A 15,699-nucleotide genomic window follows, 5' to 3' on the forward strand; every position below is an offset into this window, starting at 1 on the left:
GACCTCCTTTGAGATGCTGGAGGACTCCGATGTATTACAACTCATCACCTCTCATCGTGCAACCACCTGTCCACTTGACCCCATCCCATCTAAAATTCTCCAATCCATTTCCAGCGAGCTCCTTCCCTACCTGTCTTCCATTGTTAATTCCTCTCTCTCCTCTGGTCATGTTCCCTCTGATTTTAAGATGGCTCGTGTTACCCCACTTCTCAAAAAACCCACCTCAGACCCCTCCGATGTAACAAATTATCGACCCGTATCGCTTCTACCCTTTCTGTCCAAAACCCTTGAACGAGCAGTTCTTAAACAACTAACCTCTTTTCTCCATCAGAACAACCTGCTAGACCCTCACCAGTCTGGCTTCCGATCCGGGCACTCAACAGAGACTGCGCTCCTAGCTGTGACGGAGGCACTTGCCACTGCAAGAGCCTCACGCCTCTCCTCTGTCCTGATCCTTCTTGACCTGTCTGCAGCTTTTGACACGGTCAACCATAAAATACTCCTCTCCACCTTGGCTGGGATGGGAATCGCCGGGACTGCCCTGTCTTGGTTCGCTTCCTATCTTGCAGATAGGACCTACCAGGTCACCTGGAAGGGGTCTGCCTCTGCGGAGTGTAGGGACGGAGTGTAGCACAGTGGGTAAGGAACTGGGCTTGTAACCGAAAGGTCGCAGGTTCGATTCCCGGGTAAGGACACTTCCGTTGTACCCTTGAGCAAGGTACTTAACCTGCATTGCTTCAGTATATATCCAGCTGTATAAATGGATACAATGTAAAAAAAAAAATGCTATGTAAAAAGTTGTGTAAGTCGCTCTGGATAAGAGCGTCTGCTAAATGCCTGTAATGTAATGTAATGCTTCTCATCCCCTTGTCACGGGAGTGCCTTAGGGATCTGTACTGGGTCCTCTGCTGTTCTCCTTATACACCAGATCTCTTGGTTCAGTTATCAATTCACATGGCTTCTCCTATCATTGTTATGCAGATGACACACAACTCTTCTTTTCTTTCCCCCCCTCGGCCACACAGGTCAATGATAAGATCTCTTCCTGCCTGGCTGACATCTCCACCTGGATGGCCAGCCACCATCTGAAGCTCAACCTCAATAAAACTGAGCTGCTCTTCTTCCCGTGCAAGACCTCCTTACTTCGTGAGCTCTCAATCACGGTTGATGGCACCACAGTGACTGCCTCTCACTCTGCCAAGAGCTTGGGGGTGGTCCTGGATGACCAACTGGACCTCAAGGAGCACATCAAGGCAACATCACGGTCCTGCAGATTCCTTCTGTACAACATCAGAAGGATTCGACCATACCTGACGACGCACTCCACCCAGCTGCTCGTGCAGGCTACAGTGACCTCTCGCCTTGATTACTGCAACTCTCTCCTTGCAAGCCTGCCAGCTTGTGCCATACAGCCACTACAGATGATTCAGAATGCCGCTGCCCGACTCATCTACAACCTCCCCAAATTCTCCCACGTCACTCCTCTGCTGCGATCACTCCACTGGCTACCGGTCGCCGCCAGGATCCGGTTCAAAGCCCTGACCCTTGCCTACACTGCTGCCAACAGGACAGCCCCCATCTACTTGCAGGACATGACTCAATTCTATGTGCCTGCTCGACCACTCCGCTCTGCGGCAGCAGGGCGCCTTGTAACCCCTCCCACCCGCCCTAAGGGATCACAGAGCTTCTCCACCCTAGCCCCCCAGTGGTGGAATGACCTCCCCCTCACTACCCATCTTCCGCCGTGGCCTGAAGACTCATCTCTTCAGACTATACCTAGACTAACCACCACCACGCTGTATATTTCACTTTTAAAAAAAATAAATAAATAACCCCCCCCCCCCCCCATGTCACTTGTTACATGTTGCCCCATCCCAGCACTTTTTCGTAATTTGTATTTGTCCTAATACTGTAGCTTATTCTTCTGCCTAGTTTGTTTTGTAGAGGTTAGGTCAGTATAGTGTTCACTGTGTGAACTGTGTTCTTGGCTAGAACTAGCTGTACAAAATAAGTATTGTACCTTACTGAACCTGTGTTTAGCAGTTGTCTATGACCATGAAATGCACTTTTTTGTACGTCGCTTTGGATAAAAGCGTCTGCCAAATGAATGTAATGTAATGTAATGTAATGTCAATTATTGGCGATTAATGCTAATTATTTCAGAGATCGCTGGCGCGTGACAAAACATTCACATACTTACGGCGTATGGGGCAGGCTTCTTGGAATCCTGACAATGTCAATAATGAAAACACATCGCAATACACAGTAAATGTTCAGTATTAAGCCCACTATGGCCAGAGTGGATTCATAAATTCTGTTAAGAGTAGTCCCAGTTGAATTAACGCTGGGCATTTTACTGTGTGGCTTATTGTAGCTTCCCGTCTAAGATATGTTATTGTTCTTTCAAACTTTAAAAAAAAAACTTTTTTTTGTTGAGAAATATTTATTCCCAACTATCGAATAGCACCGTCAGAATATTTGCCTAATGGGGTAGCGAATCTTTGCACAGCCAGTGTCAGTGCAGAAACACCCGATAATAAAGATGAAATTAATTGAAAAGATGTGAATTGCCATTGGCTCATTGCGTCCAGTCACGTGTTCCCGACCCTGGTCTTGAAGAACCCCTGTGTATGCTCATTTTCATTACCACCAGTCTCTTCTTAAATTAAAGTTTCAGAAATATTTTGCTAAGCCCACTAACCTCCAAATCCAGGACCATCTTAAAAACAATTTACTGAATTAGGCCTACATCATCTAGTGTTGCCAAAAGGGCATAGGATACATATGATGATTACAGGGGCCAATTGTGTATAGGGTATTTTAAGAGAACTCTGTGTGCATTTTAATTTCCCTCAATTTAAAAATCACAATGCAATAAAAGTTACTGTTGTGTTGCATCTTACACTACAGGTTCTCATGACTTGAGTTAGTTTCCCCCTGTACACAGAGTTAAATCAACAGTGTTAAATCAACTCTTACATAGTTTTTATATATACAGAGTTCACTACGGCCAGAGTGGAATTAACACTGGACATTTTACTGCACGGCCCCTGCAAGAGTGTATGAGGTGCACTGCTTGTTTTCACTGGCCTCTCAACATAAATAAATATAACCGAGGAGTGGTACAACTGTGCTGATAAAATCTATACTCCTTCAGACGAGCTTTAAATATTTCTGCGGTGATTTGGGATTTGGTTACAAGGCAGCGCCACTCAGTTGGTAATCATCAAAATGACTACAAAAGGCGATGTTCAAGATAACAGTTTTGAGCACAACTAATGAAAAGCTTCAAGAAATTTTTGACGTGCATCAAAAATACATCAAAGAGAAAAAAAACAAAAGAGGAAGTTCTGTCCATTTTATGATCTGATCTTTAAAGAGTGGCTGGGTTGCTTTGAATTTGTGACAAAAAAAACAGTGGCCGCCAAGTTTAAATTTAGGCAGTACTTGTCATTCTGTGCACAAAGTTGTAGTAAACAAAGGAATGGTAACATTTTGCTAACCATGAATTCAACTTCTCAGGCACAGAATTTATTTATGCCTTCATAGGTTTAACATGTAATAGAGATTTAACAGTGAAGCGCAAGAAACCAGTTCAATTCTAAATCATTCATGCCAGAAAACAGCTCCTTTCTAACCCTGTGGCTTTTTGTGTCCCCAGTTATCAGCTACAGAAAATGGGGGCGTGGGGGAAGGCAGCCAATTTCTTTTCGTTAATGACAGGGTCCAGTTTCAAATTCAAAGACATCCAAGAGCACCAAACTCCAAGTGGGACCGGGGCCCAGTTTATCGAAATAGTTTATCGGTCTCGAGACATAACATACGCGTTCTCACACCACACAGGAAGACACTGTCAACTTACCTTTTTAAGCCTAAAGTCAACATCCTACAGAAGTGCAACATTAAAAAAAAAAAAAAAAAAACGGACATTTCAACGGACTGTTATACAGCGGTTAATACCGCGCCAAATTAAGAGCGCGCGTCAACTTGAAAGGCTTGGCCTGAAATGGTTGCACTCGTATTGATGAAAGGCACTGTGAAACGTACTGCAGGATCCTAATGAGATTGATAAAAGTTAATGCGATGCACGCTAGGCTTGTTTCCTGGCATGTAATCAGATCCGGCTATTCCCCCAATATGGCGTTGTAGCGAGCGTTGTTTTTAAATCATATAAAAACAGGCACAAACAATTATCTTTAAACTTTGAGTCCGGTGGAAACCATTACCCTGGCTGAACAAAGGTGTTTGATTTCAACAGATTTGTAGTGACTGGGGGAGAGCGTAACAGAGAGCCAGAGACTGACAGCATCTAGCTACAGTGCTTAAGATTACTAAATTAAAGCTCTACTGCTTGAAAGTGCTTTGAGGATAAAGAAACAGAACACGTCATTTTTCGTTCAGCAATAGAATGATTAAGAACTGTAATGACAAGCCTGACATAATTATCTCACTTGAAACAACAGAAGTAGTTGCTCAAATAATTTTCCCTTGGACATAGAAGTTATACTAACAATCTGGTCCCAATAAATTAGAAGTGATTTATTTATTTATTTTTTTTTCCTTTTTTTTTTTTTTTGTGAAGACCTGAAACCAAAACCAAATTAAAAGAACTAATCATCAAAAGTGCATCTGAAGTTCTGTAAATCAGGCCAGGCAGTGTAACAAATAAAGAAAAAAAAAATCTGGCAATGGCCGCATCTGTACTGATTAATTGTGTGTCTCTCTCTCTGAAAGACTGCTTGGACTCAGGAGAATGCAGAATGTGAGCCGCTAAGTTCTGCTTATGCGCAGAATGCCGTTAGCTAGCGGGATGTAAACTTCCTACCAGCTCTACACAGCAGACCCCTAAAATAACGAAGCATAACAAAACACAGCGACGAGAGCAGGCCATTCAGCCCAGCACGCTCCCAATTTTCCCATCCGTCCCAACTGACACAGGCACGATCAAAAAGGCTCATATTATTCTGGGTTCTTTTATATTTTGGCTTGTAAATAAAAAGGCCTTGTATAACACCTGCAAGAATACAAACAACTAGCAACCTCATCTTTCAGTTATATAACTAAGTGGCCAGTCAGAATAGTTATATTTGTGCAACACATGCAACTCAACGGCACTGAACGCCAGACCAAAACCCATTCACAGTTTGTTTGCATATCACATGAAAAAGGAGCTTATGGTTTTGTCTTCCATTCCTTTAATGTTGAGGTAAGCCAGACCTTGTTCTGTTTACAGTCGAATGAAGGGAATAAAAGGTCATTGTTTTTTTTTTTTCTTTCTCTCTTTCTTCTCCTCCAATGTCTAGTTGGCATTCAGTCCTTACTTTGAAATATTCTGAAACACGCTTTGGTCTGTGCTTAAATGGTTCAGCCCCCACCCAAAAGCGTGACCTTTTAGCCATGATTCCCCGCCCCCCCCCCCCATACAGTCCATCCTTGGAAGTGAGTAACTCACTAATGGGGAATGTACATTACAGAGCTCGGGGAGGGGGTGGGGGTTGGGGTAGGGGCGGTGGACACTTTGCACCGAGAGCTCGGACATGAGCATCGCCACGACGATCCCACACCTGCCCCTTTGAGCTCCTCCCCCTTTCAGTTCAGAGTCAGTCAGCACACGTGGGGGGGCGGAGCCAGGCCAAGCTACTTCTCAGAGAATGAGTTGGGGAAACGCTTCAGGAGAGTGTTGGCCAGCTTGGGATGGAGGCGTCCGTCCAGCTCAAAGGCACCTTTACCCGATTTCAACCTTGCAGCCTGTGAGTTAAAATGGACAGAAAACATAAAACATAAACATAAAACTAACATTACAAAACATCAGTAAAAGTGGGCGTTGACTCTGCTGAAGTAAACAGTGTGTGTGTGTTTTCTTAATAACTGGCGGTGTTCAAATTAAGCGCATGTATACACAGATATTCAACCTTCCGCTCTTTCATTTCCCAATTTCAAAGATAACCCCTATGGTCTAATTGGAACAAGCACAAAAGAAACACCAATTCTCACTACAGGACTTGTGTTCTGTAGCAGGAAGCAGTAGTAGATTGGACCTGTACCAGAGGACACAAATTCTATAACTGTAAGGAAAGGGAAAAGTTTAAATAAACTGAACTCAGGCACCGTGGTTTGTTATGTCTCCTCCAAAGTCAGGAAACTAGGAGGTGAAATTAGGAAGTGTTGCTAATGGCCATTTCCCTCCTCTGCCTTTGTAATTATATAGTTCTGACCACGCTGCCAAAGCAGTTGCGGAGCACATGACAAAAATGAGGCAGTGTCCTGCATACAATTTATCGTAGTGATTGTTACCCATTTATTGCGTTACCTCAGCTTTCTTTGCACACGTATAGAAGGACTGTATTTCTTTGGAGCACGCGGCGTCGTTGAACTCGTTCTGCTTCCAGCAGGTCATCAGCACAGACATCTCGGTTATGCAGGTGGCCTCTATAAATACGGTTACAACACTCACGATACAGTTCCTTACGTAAATGGATAGCTACCTATGCACAAATATGAACGGCCATTAAACGTGTTTTAACTACAGGTTTCAAGTTGTACATGTGATGAAGTTCCTTTTTTGGAAACGTCTCCTTGCTATCTTGCTATTAAACACTTCAGCAGACGGCTAGCGTTTTAACAAGTTAATAAGGCGAACACAGCTTGGCAGTTAAAGCTTTTGGTCAACAAATGCAGAGGCAACCACATAGTCTGTCGCTCGCTAAATAGCTAACCAACCTCGCTGACGATGGTGATGGACTAACGTCAGTTAGCGAACTTTAGCCAGCAAATTGAGTTAGCAAGGCAGATAACTCGGTTGTGAGTGACAACCACCAACTATTAATCTGAGCCAGACATCAGGTGATAAGAATCTAATACTAGTCTAATACTATTACCTCCTTTTTCTAGCGTCCGATTTGCTACTTCATTCTTCAAGGCGAGTGGTTTGTTGGGTTTCAGAACCGGCTTTCCCAGCTGCCTGCTCAGTAGCCGACTGACCTTCTGTTGCAGCGCTGTCCCCTGCGTTGCCATGACAGAAACTACCAGTGAAGATGGCCGAAAACAAATTAAAAATACAAACTTAAAACCCCACGTTTACAGCACACTGAAGTTGGATTAGTACTCGCAGTAACATCAAGAAAAGGCAGTCTTTTACACCGTCGTCAACCTTCGTTTCCGTTCACATGTACGGCGCCATATTTAGGCGTAGGACGAATTGTATCATTTTACGGTAGCCGCAAATTTGACATCCTACAAATGTCGTAAGACTAACACAAATTGTAGTTTTATAGTTGCAGAGCCAAATAGAGCACTCAACTGTGGTCACATTATACAGAATATTCAACCTTAATGTTAAGAGAATTGCAATAGACACAGTAACATCAAAATCACTAACCGCACGAAAGAAACAGCTCTAAAGAGACACAGATTGTAGCCACATTTTATTTTAAAAGCTGACCCTGTGCATTTGGCTAAATGGAAGCAGAAGGTACCATTTGGAATGACGCCAATATGTCGTCCAATAGAAAGATAGGCCGCCACATAAAAAATGTGCTGCAGAAATTTGGCACTGTTGCCAAAAGTTTAAAATGTGGGACAAGCTTGAACACACATCTCCTTCCCCTTTTGCGCAAGTAGCGCCAAGTCAGCAGGTTTTTAGAATAGAACTCGGGGTGAACTCCAATACCTGTCACAATCACCTGAAGCATGTTTTTTTTTCTTTCTTCATAATCCTTCTGTTGTCTTTTCTGAGGTCATGGTTCAAGCATAGCCCAAACCAGAAAAATTTAATTCACAACTGATTTAAAAAATGGATTGGAAAATATGATTTTATCTTGCCACACCTGTGTGCTTTTCTGGGAATACAGCTATATTGTATGTAGCACTTGTAACGCATTACACCAGTGAGAGACCAGATTCAGACAAATAAGAGCTATGCTTAACAACATTCTAAATGTGATCATACTTTATGGTACACAATAGCTTTCAGTAAAAACTTGGCACCAGGGAGCAATAAGGAAATATGGGTTAAGCCTGTCTTTAAAAAGACGCACTGTATTTGACCTAGTTTGGTCGCACAGATGTTGAACAGACATGGCAACTTAAAAGAGTAACAATAAACAGCAAACGGCAGCTTTGATGGCTATGGGAAGCCGGTTGTTTGAGTTCATTTGGCTCAGTAACACGGTTTTACAGGATCCAGACTTTATGTGTTGGTAGGCTACCCCTCTAAGAAGATTAAAGTAGTCACTAAACCGCATGTGCTGCGATTCATTATATTACTCTGCTGGCACTCAGTAAGCCTAATTGAACTGAAAATTTAATTAGTGTCAACTTTCCGTAATTCATCTATTAACTATGAATGGAAGCCAATGGTAGGAGGCTCTGTATCCCTCAAACAGGAGTCAGTGATTCAACTTCAAAAGGTCAAACTGCCGCAGGACATAAAGGCTGTCTTGTAATCCTTAGACAGGGTGTTGCTGTGCAGACAGGAGTTGGAATGAAGGGTAGATTTTTTTTGGGAATGGTTTCAAAAGGTTTTCATAAATGCACCAGGCCTTTTGACTAACTGTCAGTACATAAGGGGAAGGAGAAAAAAAAAAACACTGACAAGAAATTTGCTTGGGAAGCCCTAAGTGTCTTTCTATTGAAGGTGTGTGCTTTGACTTGGAGCTTTGGTGGGGGGGGGGGGGGTGTTTTGGGGAGGGGGGATTCCACTGGCCTGTCTACCAATGGAGCTGTGTTAAGATATGCAGGACTCTTAAGAAATAGTACAGGGCAAGTTGAGACTCTCAAGGTGACTTTCCTATTGAGTGATATTTATTACTTAATTGGTGTTAATAAGGGTTTACCGATTCATCTCTTTTTCTCTCCACACCCCCAGTAAGTTTCCTTGGAGTAATGTTTCAGACGTCATGCGACTCGCTTCCCCCGTGCCGCTGCTTCTTGGCTCCATTTTGGAATTCCTCCTGTGTCTCAGCACGTCTGTCTGCGGGGCACGTGCGCGTGAGCGAGGTCTTTTGGACGACCAAAAAAATAAAATAAAATAAAAAAAAATTAAAAAAAATGTTGCTATCTGTGGCCAACCTTTCTCCTGGAGCCAGAAATCAGGGGGTCGGGCCATGCCCAAAATCTTGTTGCTGGTACGCCCTGGCCGTGAGGTCATTCCCCCAACATACAAACCCCCCAGATCCTCACCATCCACATGTAGCAGCGCAGCAAACAGCCAGTAATCAATGACATGGCAAAAGGGGTGGCAAACCAGGCCCATCTCGTCTGTAGATCAGTAGAGGAAGCTCATTCAGATACAACGGCTCCCAGTAATAAAAGAGATATTGATTTTGATGCGTAGGCAGGATCTGTCGGCCATGGCAATACCAAGGGAACAATGACCGTCCCTCTGACACACCCAGAGTGTCCTGTCTGCTCCGCTGCTCCCAGAACAATGGCATGAACCCTCTCTCATTCATCCACGGTGACTCCTTCTGTGAGGTCACAAAAGCCAGCAGATTCTGAAGGAATTCCGAGGAATCCCATAGGTCATGATGCTACCAGCCATACTGTGGCCAGCCCTAGAACTTAGTAAAGCATACTTTTATTACCACTGCTTTTTTCAGATGGTACATAGATGAAGCCAACTGCCATAGAACCATATTCTACCATAAGCATTATGCCATTCTAACATAACCATGAGGTTGTACGCAAACGTTAGGAAGCATTTGTGGTGACCGCGTTTGCGTAACTGGACGTTCGCCCTGTTGACTGCACGTACAGTTTTGGTCTCAAACATCCCAGGAGAATACTGATGGGTCTCGTTTGCTGAGGGGGTTTTACGGGGTTGCCCGTAAAAACGCTGCCTACAGCCAGAGAAGGTGGCACAGAATCCCATTAACACCCCTCTCTGTTGCAGAGGAAGCCAGACTGCCGACAGGCTGTCAGTATGGAACAGACCTGGGTCAAATACGTGTTTGTTTTGGATTCAAATACTCTTCTGTGCTCTGTTGATCTTGCCTGGTGTAATTGAGCGTGCCAAAATGACTAGAAGGCGGGGGTTTGCACCTTTTTTGAGAGTATCTCACTGGTTCCAATACCCCAGACAAGTTCAGTAAAGCGTAGGAAAGTATTTGAATCCGAAACAAATGTGTATTTTGACCCAGGTCTGGTAAGGAAGCGGCTCACAGACACAGCTCTGAATCGCCCCGTCTTTCTCCTCTTTCATGTATGTTCAGTAAACTGGAACCCTGTTGCGTTTTTTCCAGTCACCGTCCGCAGCACTGGCAGCAATACCGGCCACCGCAACCCTGTACATCTCACGTTGCTCTAAATGACACCCAGGAGCTAAATGTAAACGGTAGGAAACAACAGCGCCCATTATTTGGCAGGGCATGCAGGCATTATTGGTGGGGAACAGAGGGAAGGCAAAGAACATGCAATAAATAAGTTCCGCTAATTAGCAATGGGGAAATCAAGGGCCCCAAAAAATCTTAAATGTAATTAGGCCTTTTTGGGCGTGTCTGTAGCAAGTTTTACCTCCAGCCTCATGTCTCTGTGCAAGTGTTTCATTATCGTGTTTTGTCAAGAAAGGGTGCTCCAGGGTGATCTGTCTAACCCCTCTGTCAGCAGCTTGCTCTGTGGACTCACTGTGATGACTCACTATGATTTGCATATTGCCGATGACCCTGAAGTTGTTTCAGCTCTTCCCCAGTGTATCTTTGCCTTGCCCTGCCTCCACGCCACTGGTGTGATTCGTGTGAACATACTTGCGTTGACTTAGACCACCAGAAAAAAGTAAACAAGACACTCTAACCATGATATTTTACACTGGATAAAGTCCATTTATTCTGTTTGGCTTACCTGGGCTGTGGTCCAACCCACACTGTTGTATCTGGAATTCGCTAAATCTTTGCTTTGGAAACATCTCCAGCTGACCTGTGGTGCTAACGCATGTTAGTGGAAATGTGGCTTTTGAGTGCTGGGGAGAACATGTCAGAAGATAAACCAAGAACTTAGCCAAAAACAGACAATGCTGTGACATCTAATGTCTAATGTAAGTTGTGTGTGTGTGTGTGTGTGTGTGTGTGTGTGTGTGTGTGCATGTGTCTGTCTGTCCGTGATGAGAGGCTTGTGGAATATTGCACTGCACTCACCAAGAGTGTAAAGTCAAAGCAGATATATATTGTATGCTTCTGTATCAATATTGACAGACAAACGAGTACGTTGCTTCCTTGCCAATGTACATGGTGAGCAGTCTGGCAAAACACCAGGTTACGCCTTGTCCTGGACTAAGTTCAATTTTGAATGGAGATTTTCCAACACAAAACTCAGTTTAGTCCAGGACCAAACTTAACCTGTGTCTTTGAAACCGGCTTTTCACTACCAGCGATGGGTACTGATGCTGTACCTGGTTATGACCCTAAAAGTCTAAGCACCGGAACGTGTTGGATGGCTGTCAGGTCTAATAAGAATGACTACAGTCACGCATAATGTGGGTCTGATTACAAAATGCAACCATTGGTGAAGTAGGCCTAACTCTCAGTGCTAATAAAAATATATTTAGGAGGAAGCCTGATGCCATGGCACTGCAGATATTCCTGACCCTTCTACATTACATTACATTACATTACAGGCATTTAGCAGACGCTCTTATCCAGAGCGACGTACAACAAGTGCATTGGTTCACGATGTAGAGGTGCAAAAGAAACACTAGAGTGAAGTAAGGATCGTAGTGCCAGAAGTGACCACATTGATCAGGACTCCAACCCTGTAGAGTAATCTGTTCAGCAAACAAGAATCCTACCAAGTACAAACTAGCGCTGGAATCACATTTGCCTAATCAGACAAAAACAACAATCCTGCCAAATAAACTAACGTAATCATATTATCCTAACTAGGTACAGTGAGCTAAACTATAGGCTAGGGAGGGGTGGGGAGAGGTGCAGCCTGAAGAGATGAGTCTTCAGTCTGCGTTTGAAGGTGGTAAGATTCTCTGCTGTTCTGACCGCCACGGGGAGGTCATTCCACCAGCGAGGGGCCAGGACAGACAGCAGATGGGAGCGGGAAGTACAGACGCGAAGAGGGGGAGGTGCCAAGCGTCCAGAGGTGGCAGAACGGAGAGGTCTGGCTGGTGTGTAGGGTCTGATGATCCTCTGGATGTACCCTGGTGCTGACCCCTTAGCTGCCTGGTATGCAAGCACCAAGGTCTTAAATTTGATGCGAGCCATAACAGGCAGCCAGTGGAGGTCAGTGAGCAGGGGGGTGACATGGGAATGTCTGGGGAGGTTGTAGACCAGACGTGCTGCAGCATTCTGGATGAGCTGCAGGGGTCTGATAGCGGATCCTGGCAGACCAGCCAGTAGTGAGTTGCAGTAGTCCAGGCGGGACAGGACCATCGCTTGAACCAGGAGCTGGGTTGCGTAGGTGGTGAGGAAGGGGCGGATTCTCCGGATGTTGTACAGGAAGAACCTGCACGTTCGACTTACCGCCGTGATGTTCTGGGAGAGGGACAGTCTGTTGTCCATCACCACTCCAAGGTTTTTTGCGGTGGGTGATGATGACACCACGGTGTCACCTAGGGAAATAGAAAAGTCAAGAAGGTTAGAGGATGGAGCAGGGATGAAGATCATCTCCGTCTTACCTGGGTTCAGCTTAAGATGGTGGTTATCCATCCAGCTCTGGATGTCCCTCAGGCAAGCAGAGATGCCAGCAGAGACCTGAGTGTCAGAGGGGGGGAAGGAGAGAAAGAGTTGGGTGTCATCAGCATAACAATGATAGGACAATCCATGGGCAGAGATTACAGGACCAAGAGATTGGGTGTACAGGGAGAATAGGAGGGGACCAAGGACAGAGCCCTGGGAAACTCCTGTGGCAAGGGGGCGAGGTGCTGATACTGCACCAGCCCAGGCGACTAGGAAGGAGCGACCGGAGAGGTAGGACTCAATCCAGTCTAGTGCTGTGCCACAGATCCCCATAGCTGCCAGGGAGGACAGGAGGATGGGGTGGTTGACTGTGTCAAAGGCAGCAGAAAGGTCTAGGAGGATCAGGACAGATGAATGGGAGGCTGCTTGTGCGGCGTGAAGCGACTCACTGACCGAGAGGAGTGCGGTCTCTGTTGAGTGGCCAGGTCTGAAGCCGGACTGGTAGGGGTCTAGGAGGTTGTTCAGTGAGAGAAAAGAGGAGAGTTGGTTAGAAGCAGCTCGTTCAATTGTTTTGGATTATCACCATTTGTCCCCCCCCCCCCCCCCCCCCCCCGACCCAGATGCACTTTCTTTCGGTTGCGATATAAACCCCACGATTGTCTCGACTGCCTCTGAAGCGGCGCAAAGCATTCATCGCTTCTTCCGCCGACTCTGACCGACGGTGTTTTTGAGATATTACCTCAGCATTAAGTGGGTCACTGTAATGCGGCATTAGGGATTCAGACGGAGAGCACGGGCCCGCCCGGTGGTTTGGAGGGAGGGAGGGAGGGAGGGAGGGAGGAGAGAGCATAAAAAAGCTCAGAGTAAATGAATTACCGCGGCAGAGAAAGATGAATTAAGGAAGGCTGCCTCCAGCGAGGGGGGCATTGTGCATTGGGGAGGGCACCTTGGTGAGATACGTGCGGGAGAAGTGGACGAGGGATTTATCGCTCATTAGCTCGGTCATATCCGGAGCCCGAACCATTAGCATCAGCACAAACCTCCACGCTAATTGGCGAGTCTAAATTAGCCCACAGCTATGTGTGTGTGACTGAATGGTGTGTGTGTGCACTGCGATGGATTGGCAACTATGTCCAGGGTGTTTTCCTGTCCCTCCCCCAATGCAAGCTGGTATAGACCCCCGCCCCCCCCCCCCCCCCCCCCCCCCCCCCACAGCCCTGACCAGGGATAAGAGGGTTAGATAATGTACAGATGGATGAACGTTTACAATTTATTAGTTCTGGGGTTTTGACATTATATTTTACTGCCCTCACAACACCACTTGTCCAGCTGTGGTCGAAAGGTGTGCGCGTAGCTGAATTCCCTTTAAAGCACTTTATGGACAAACAGACATGACTGGTTACATATGGTGTGGTGTAGTGTGGATTTGAAAATGAATGACTTGGCTGTTATGAGTCAGTGCCCTTTCGGGTGTACTCTCAAGTGCTTATTGACCTTTTCCCAGGAGACGTCAAAATCGAAACAGGAAACGCCATATCCTCCAAACAACAGGCCCTAGATTCATTGTAGAGGGAAGTGTTAATCAGTTTTGTAAAGTATTCCGGAAAAATAAAGTAAAAACATCCCAGCCGCGATCAGTCCGAAGGAGAGGACATCATGCATGGGCTGGTTTAACCCTGCGGATCACAAACAGCTCTTTACCGCTGGGAAAAACAAAACAAAAAAAAAACAGATCTCATCCCACCTCCTCAGGCACGTCTCCACCAAAAACTCTTCCCCTCATCCCCTCATGTGAAGGGGACAGTTTGGTGGTGCAGTGGTGGAAAGAGGAACATGCTCTATTTTTATAGAAAGGGAAAGGATTTTGGGTGGGAGGGAGTTCAGGACCAGCGGGGGTGGCGGCTGCTGAATATTTAATGAGATGGGCTGGTACGAACGAGGAGCAGAGCCACCACCCCCTACAACCCCCCCCCCCCCCCCCCCCCGCCCCCCTCCCCGGTCTCAGCTGGCACAGTGGGCCGTCCTCACAGGGTTTAGACCCATCCCTCCCACCCCCTGCAGAGCCCAGCTGTCAAAGGAGAGGGAACCAGAGAGAGAAGCCTCCTACAGCCTGGAGGCAAGGCTGACATCGCAGGAGTCCTTACACCTAAATATGCACACTAATACTCACTAACACACTAACACACACTAATACACACTAACACACTAACACACACTAATACACACACACACTCACACACACTAATACACACACACACTCACACACACTAATACTCACTAACACACTAACACACACTAATACACACTAACACACTAACACACACTAATACACACACACACTCACACACACTAATACACACACACACTCACACACACTAATACTCACTAACACACTAACACACACTAATACACACACACACTCACACACACTAATACTCACTAACACACTAACACACACTAATACACGCACATGCACACACACACACTCACACTAATACACACTAACACACTAATACATACACACACACACACACACACACACACACACACACACTAATACACACTAACACACTAATACACACACACACACACACTTATACGCACTCTTCTACGGACACACAATCTTCCGCACACACATACATGCAAACACACACACACACACACACACAGCACATAAGGCACAACACACATACATTCACATACCACACACTACACACACACACACATACACACACACACACACCTACTGTACACACAAATCTCCTGTTACCCTCCTGTGTCTAATCAATCAGTTGAACATACTTTCCCAAAACAAAATAATATGCAGTAACAGATTCAAAATTCATGCTACACCCATTTCATATCACAGCAAGAAAAATCATATTACATCATAGCAGGCCCCTTCAGCCAGAGGGGGAGAGAAAGACCAAAAGAGAGAGAATAAGGGGGAGAGAAAGAGCATAAGAGAGAGAATAAGGGGAGAGACGGAGACAGAAAGAGACGAAGGGATTAAGGGAGAGAGAGAAAGAGAGAGGGAAGAAGGGAATAGAGGGAGGGCGAGTCTGGTAGAAGGAGCTCTGTC

The 15,699-nt window shown here is 45.6% G+C and overlaps 1 protein-coding gene across 1 annotated transcript; it reads right to left on the reverse strand.

Annotated features, from left to right (window-relative positions):
• Nucleotides 1–4,111: 4,111 nt before the first annotated feature.
• Nucleotides 4,112–7,237, reverse strand: chchd1 (coiled-coil-helix-coiled-coil-helix domain containing 1). Its single transcript, XM_035399562.1, has 3 exons — nucleotides 6,879–7,237; nucleotides 6,311–6,429; nucleotides 4,112–5,748 (listed from the first exon to the last, which is right to left on the reverse strand). The coding sequence occupies exons 1-3, from the start codon at nucleotides 7,012–7,014 to the stop codon at nucleotides 5,638–5,640; spliced, it is 366 nt and encodes a 121-aa protein (XP_035255453.1). The 5' UTR covers nucleotides 7,015–7,237; the 3' UTR covers nucleotides 4,112–5,637.
• Nucleotides 7,238–15,699: the final 8,462 nt, after the last annotated feature.

This window comes from Anguilla anguilla, chromosome 18 (assembly GCF_013347855.1).
Source record: "Anguilla anguilla isolate fAngAng1 chromosome 18, fAngAng1.pri, whole genome shotgun sequence".
Classification (NCBI taxonomy): Eukaryota; Metazoa; Chordata; class Actinopteri; order Anguilliformes; family Anguillidae; genus Anguilla; species Anguilla anguilla.

What these genes read in the sequence shown, in the direction of transcription:
- chchd1 (XM_035399562.1), bottom strand. Translation starts at nt 7,014, where the DNA reads ATGGCAACGCAGGGGACAGCGCTGCAACAGAAGGTCAGTCGGCTACTG. An exon ending in TCGGACGCTAGAAAAAGGAG is followed by an intron (nt 6,430 to 6,878) that starts GTAATAGTATTA and finishes CCGTATTTATAG; the next exon opens with AGGCCACCTGCATAACCGAG. An exon ending in CGTGTGCAAAGAAAGCTGAG is followed by an intron (nt 5,749 to 6,310) that starts GTAACGCAATAA and finishes TTTAACTCACAG; the next exon opens with GCTGCAAGGTTGAAATCGGG.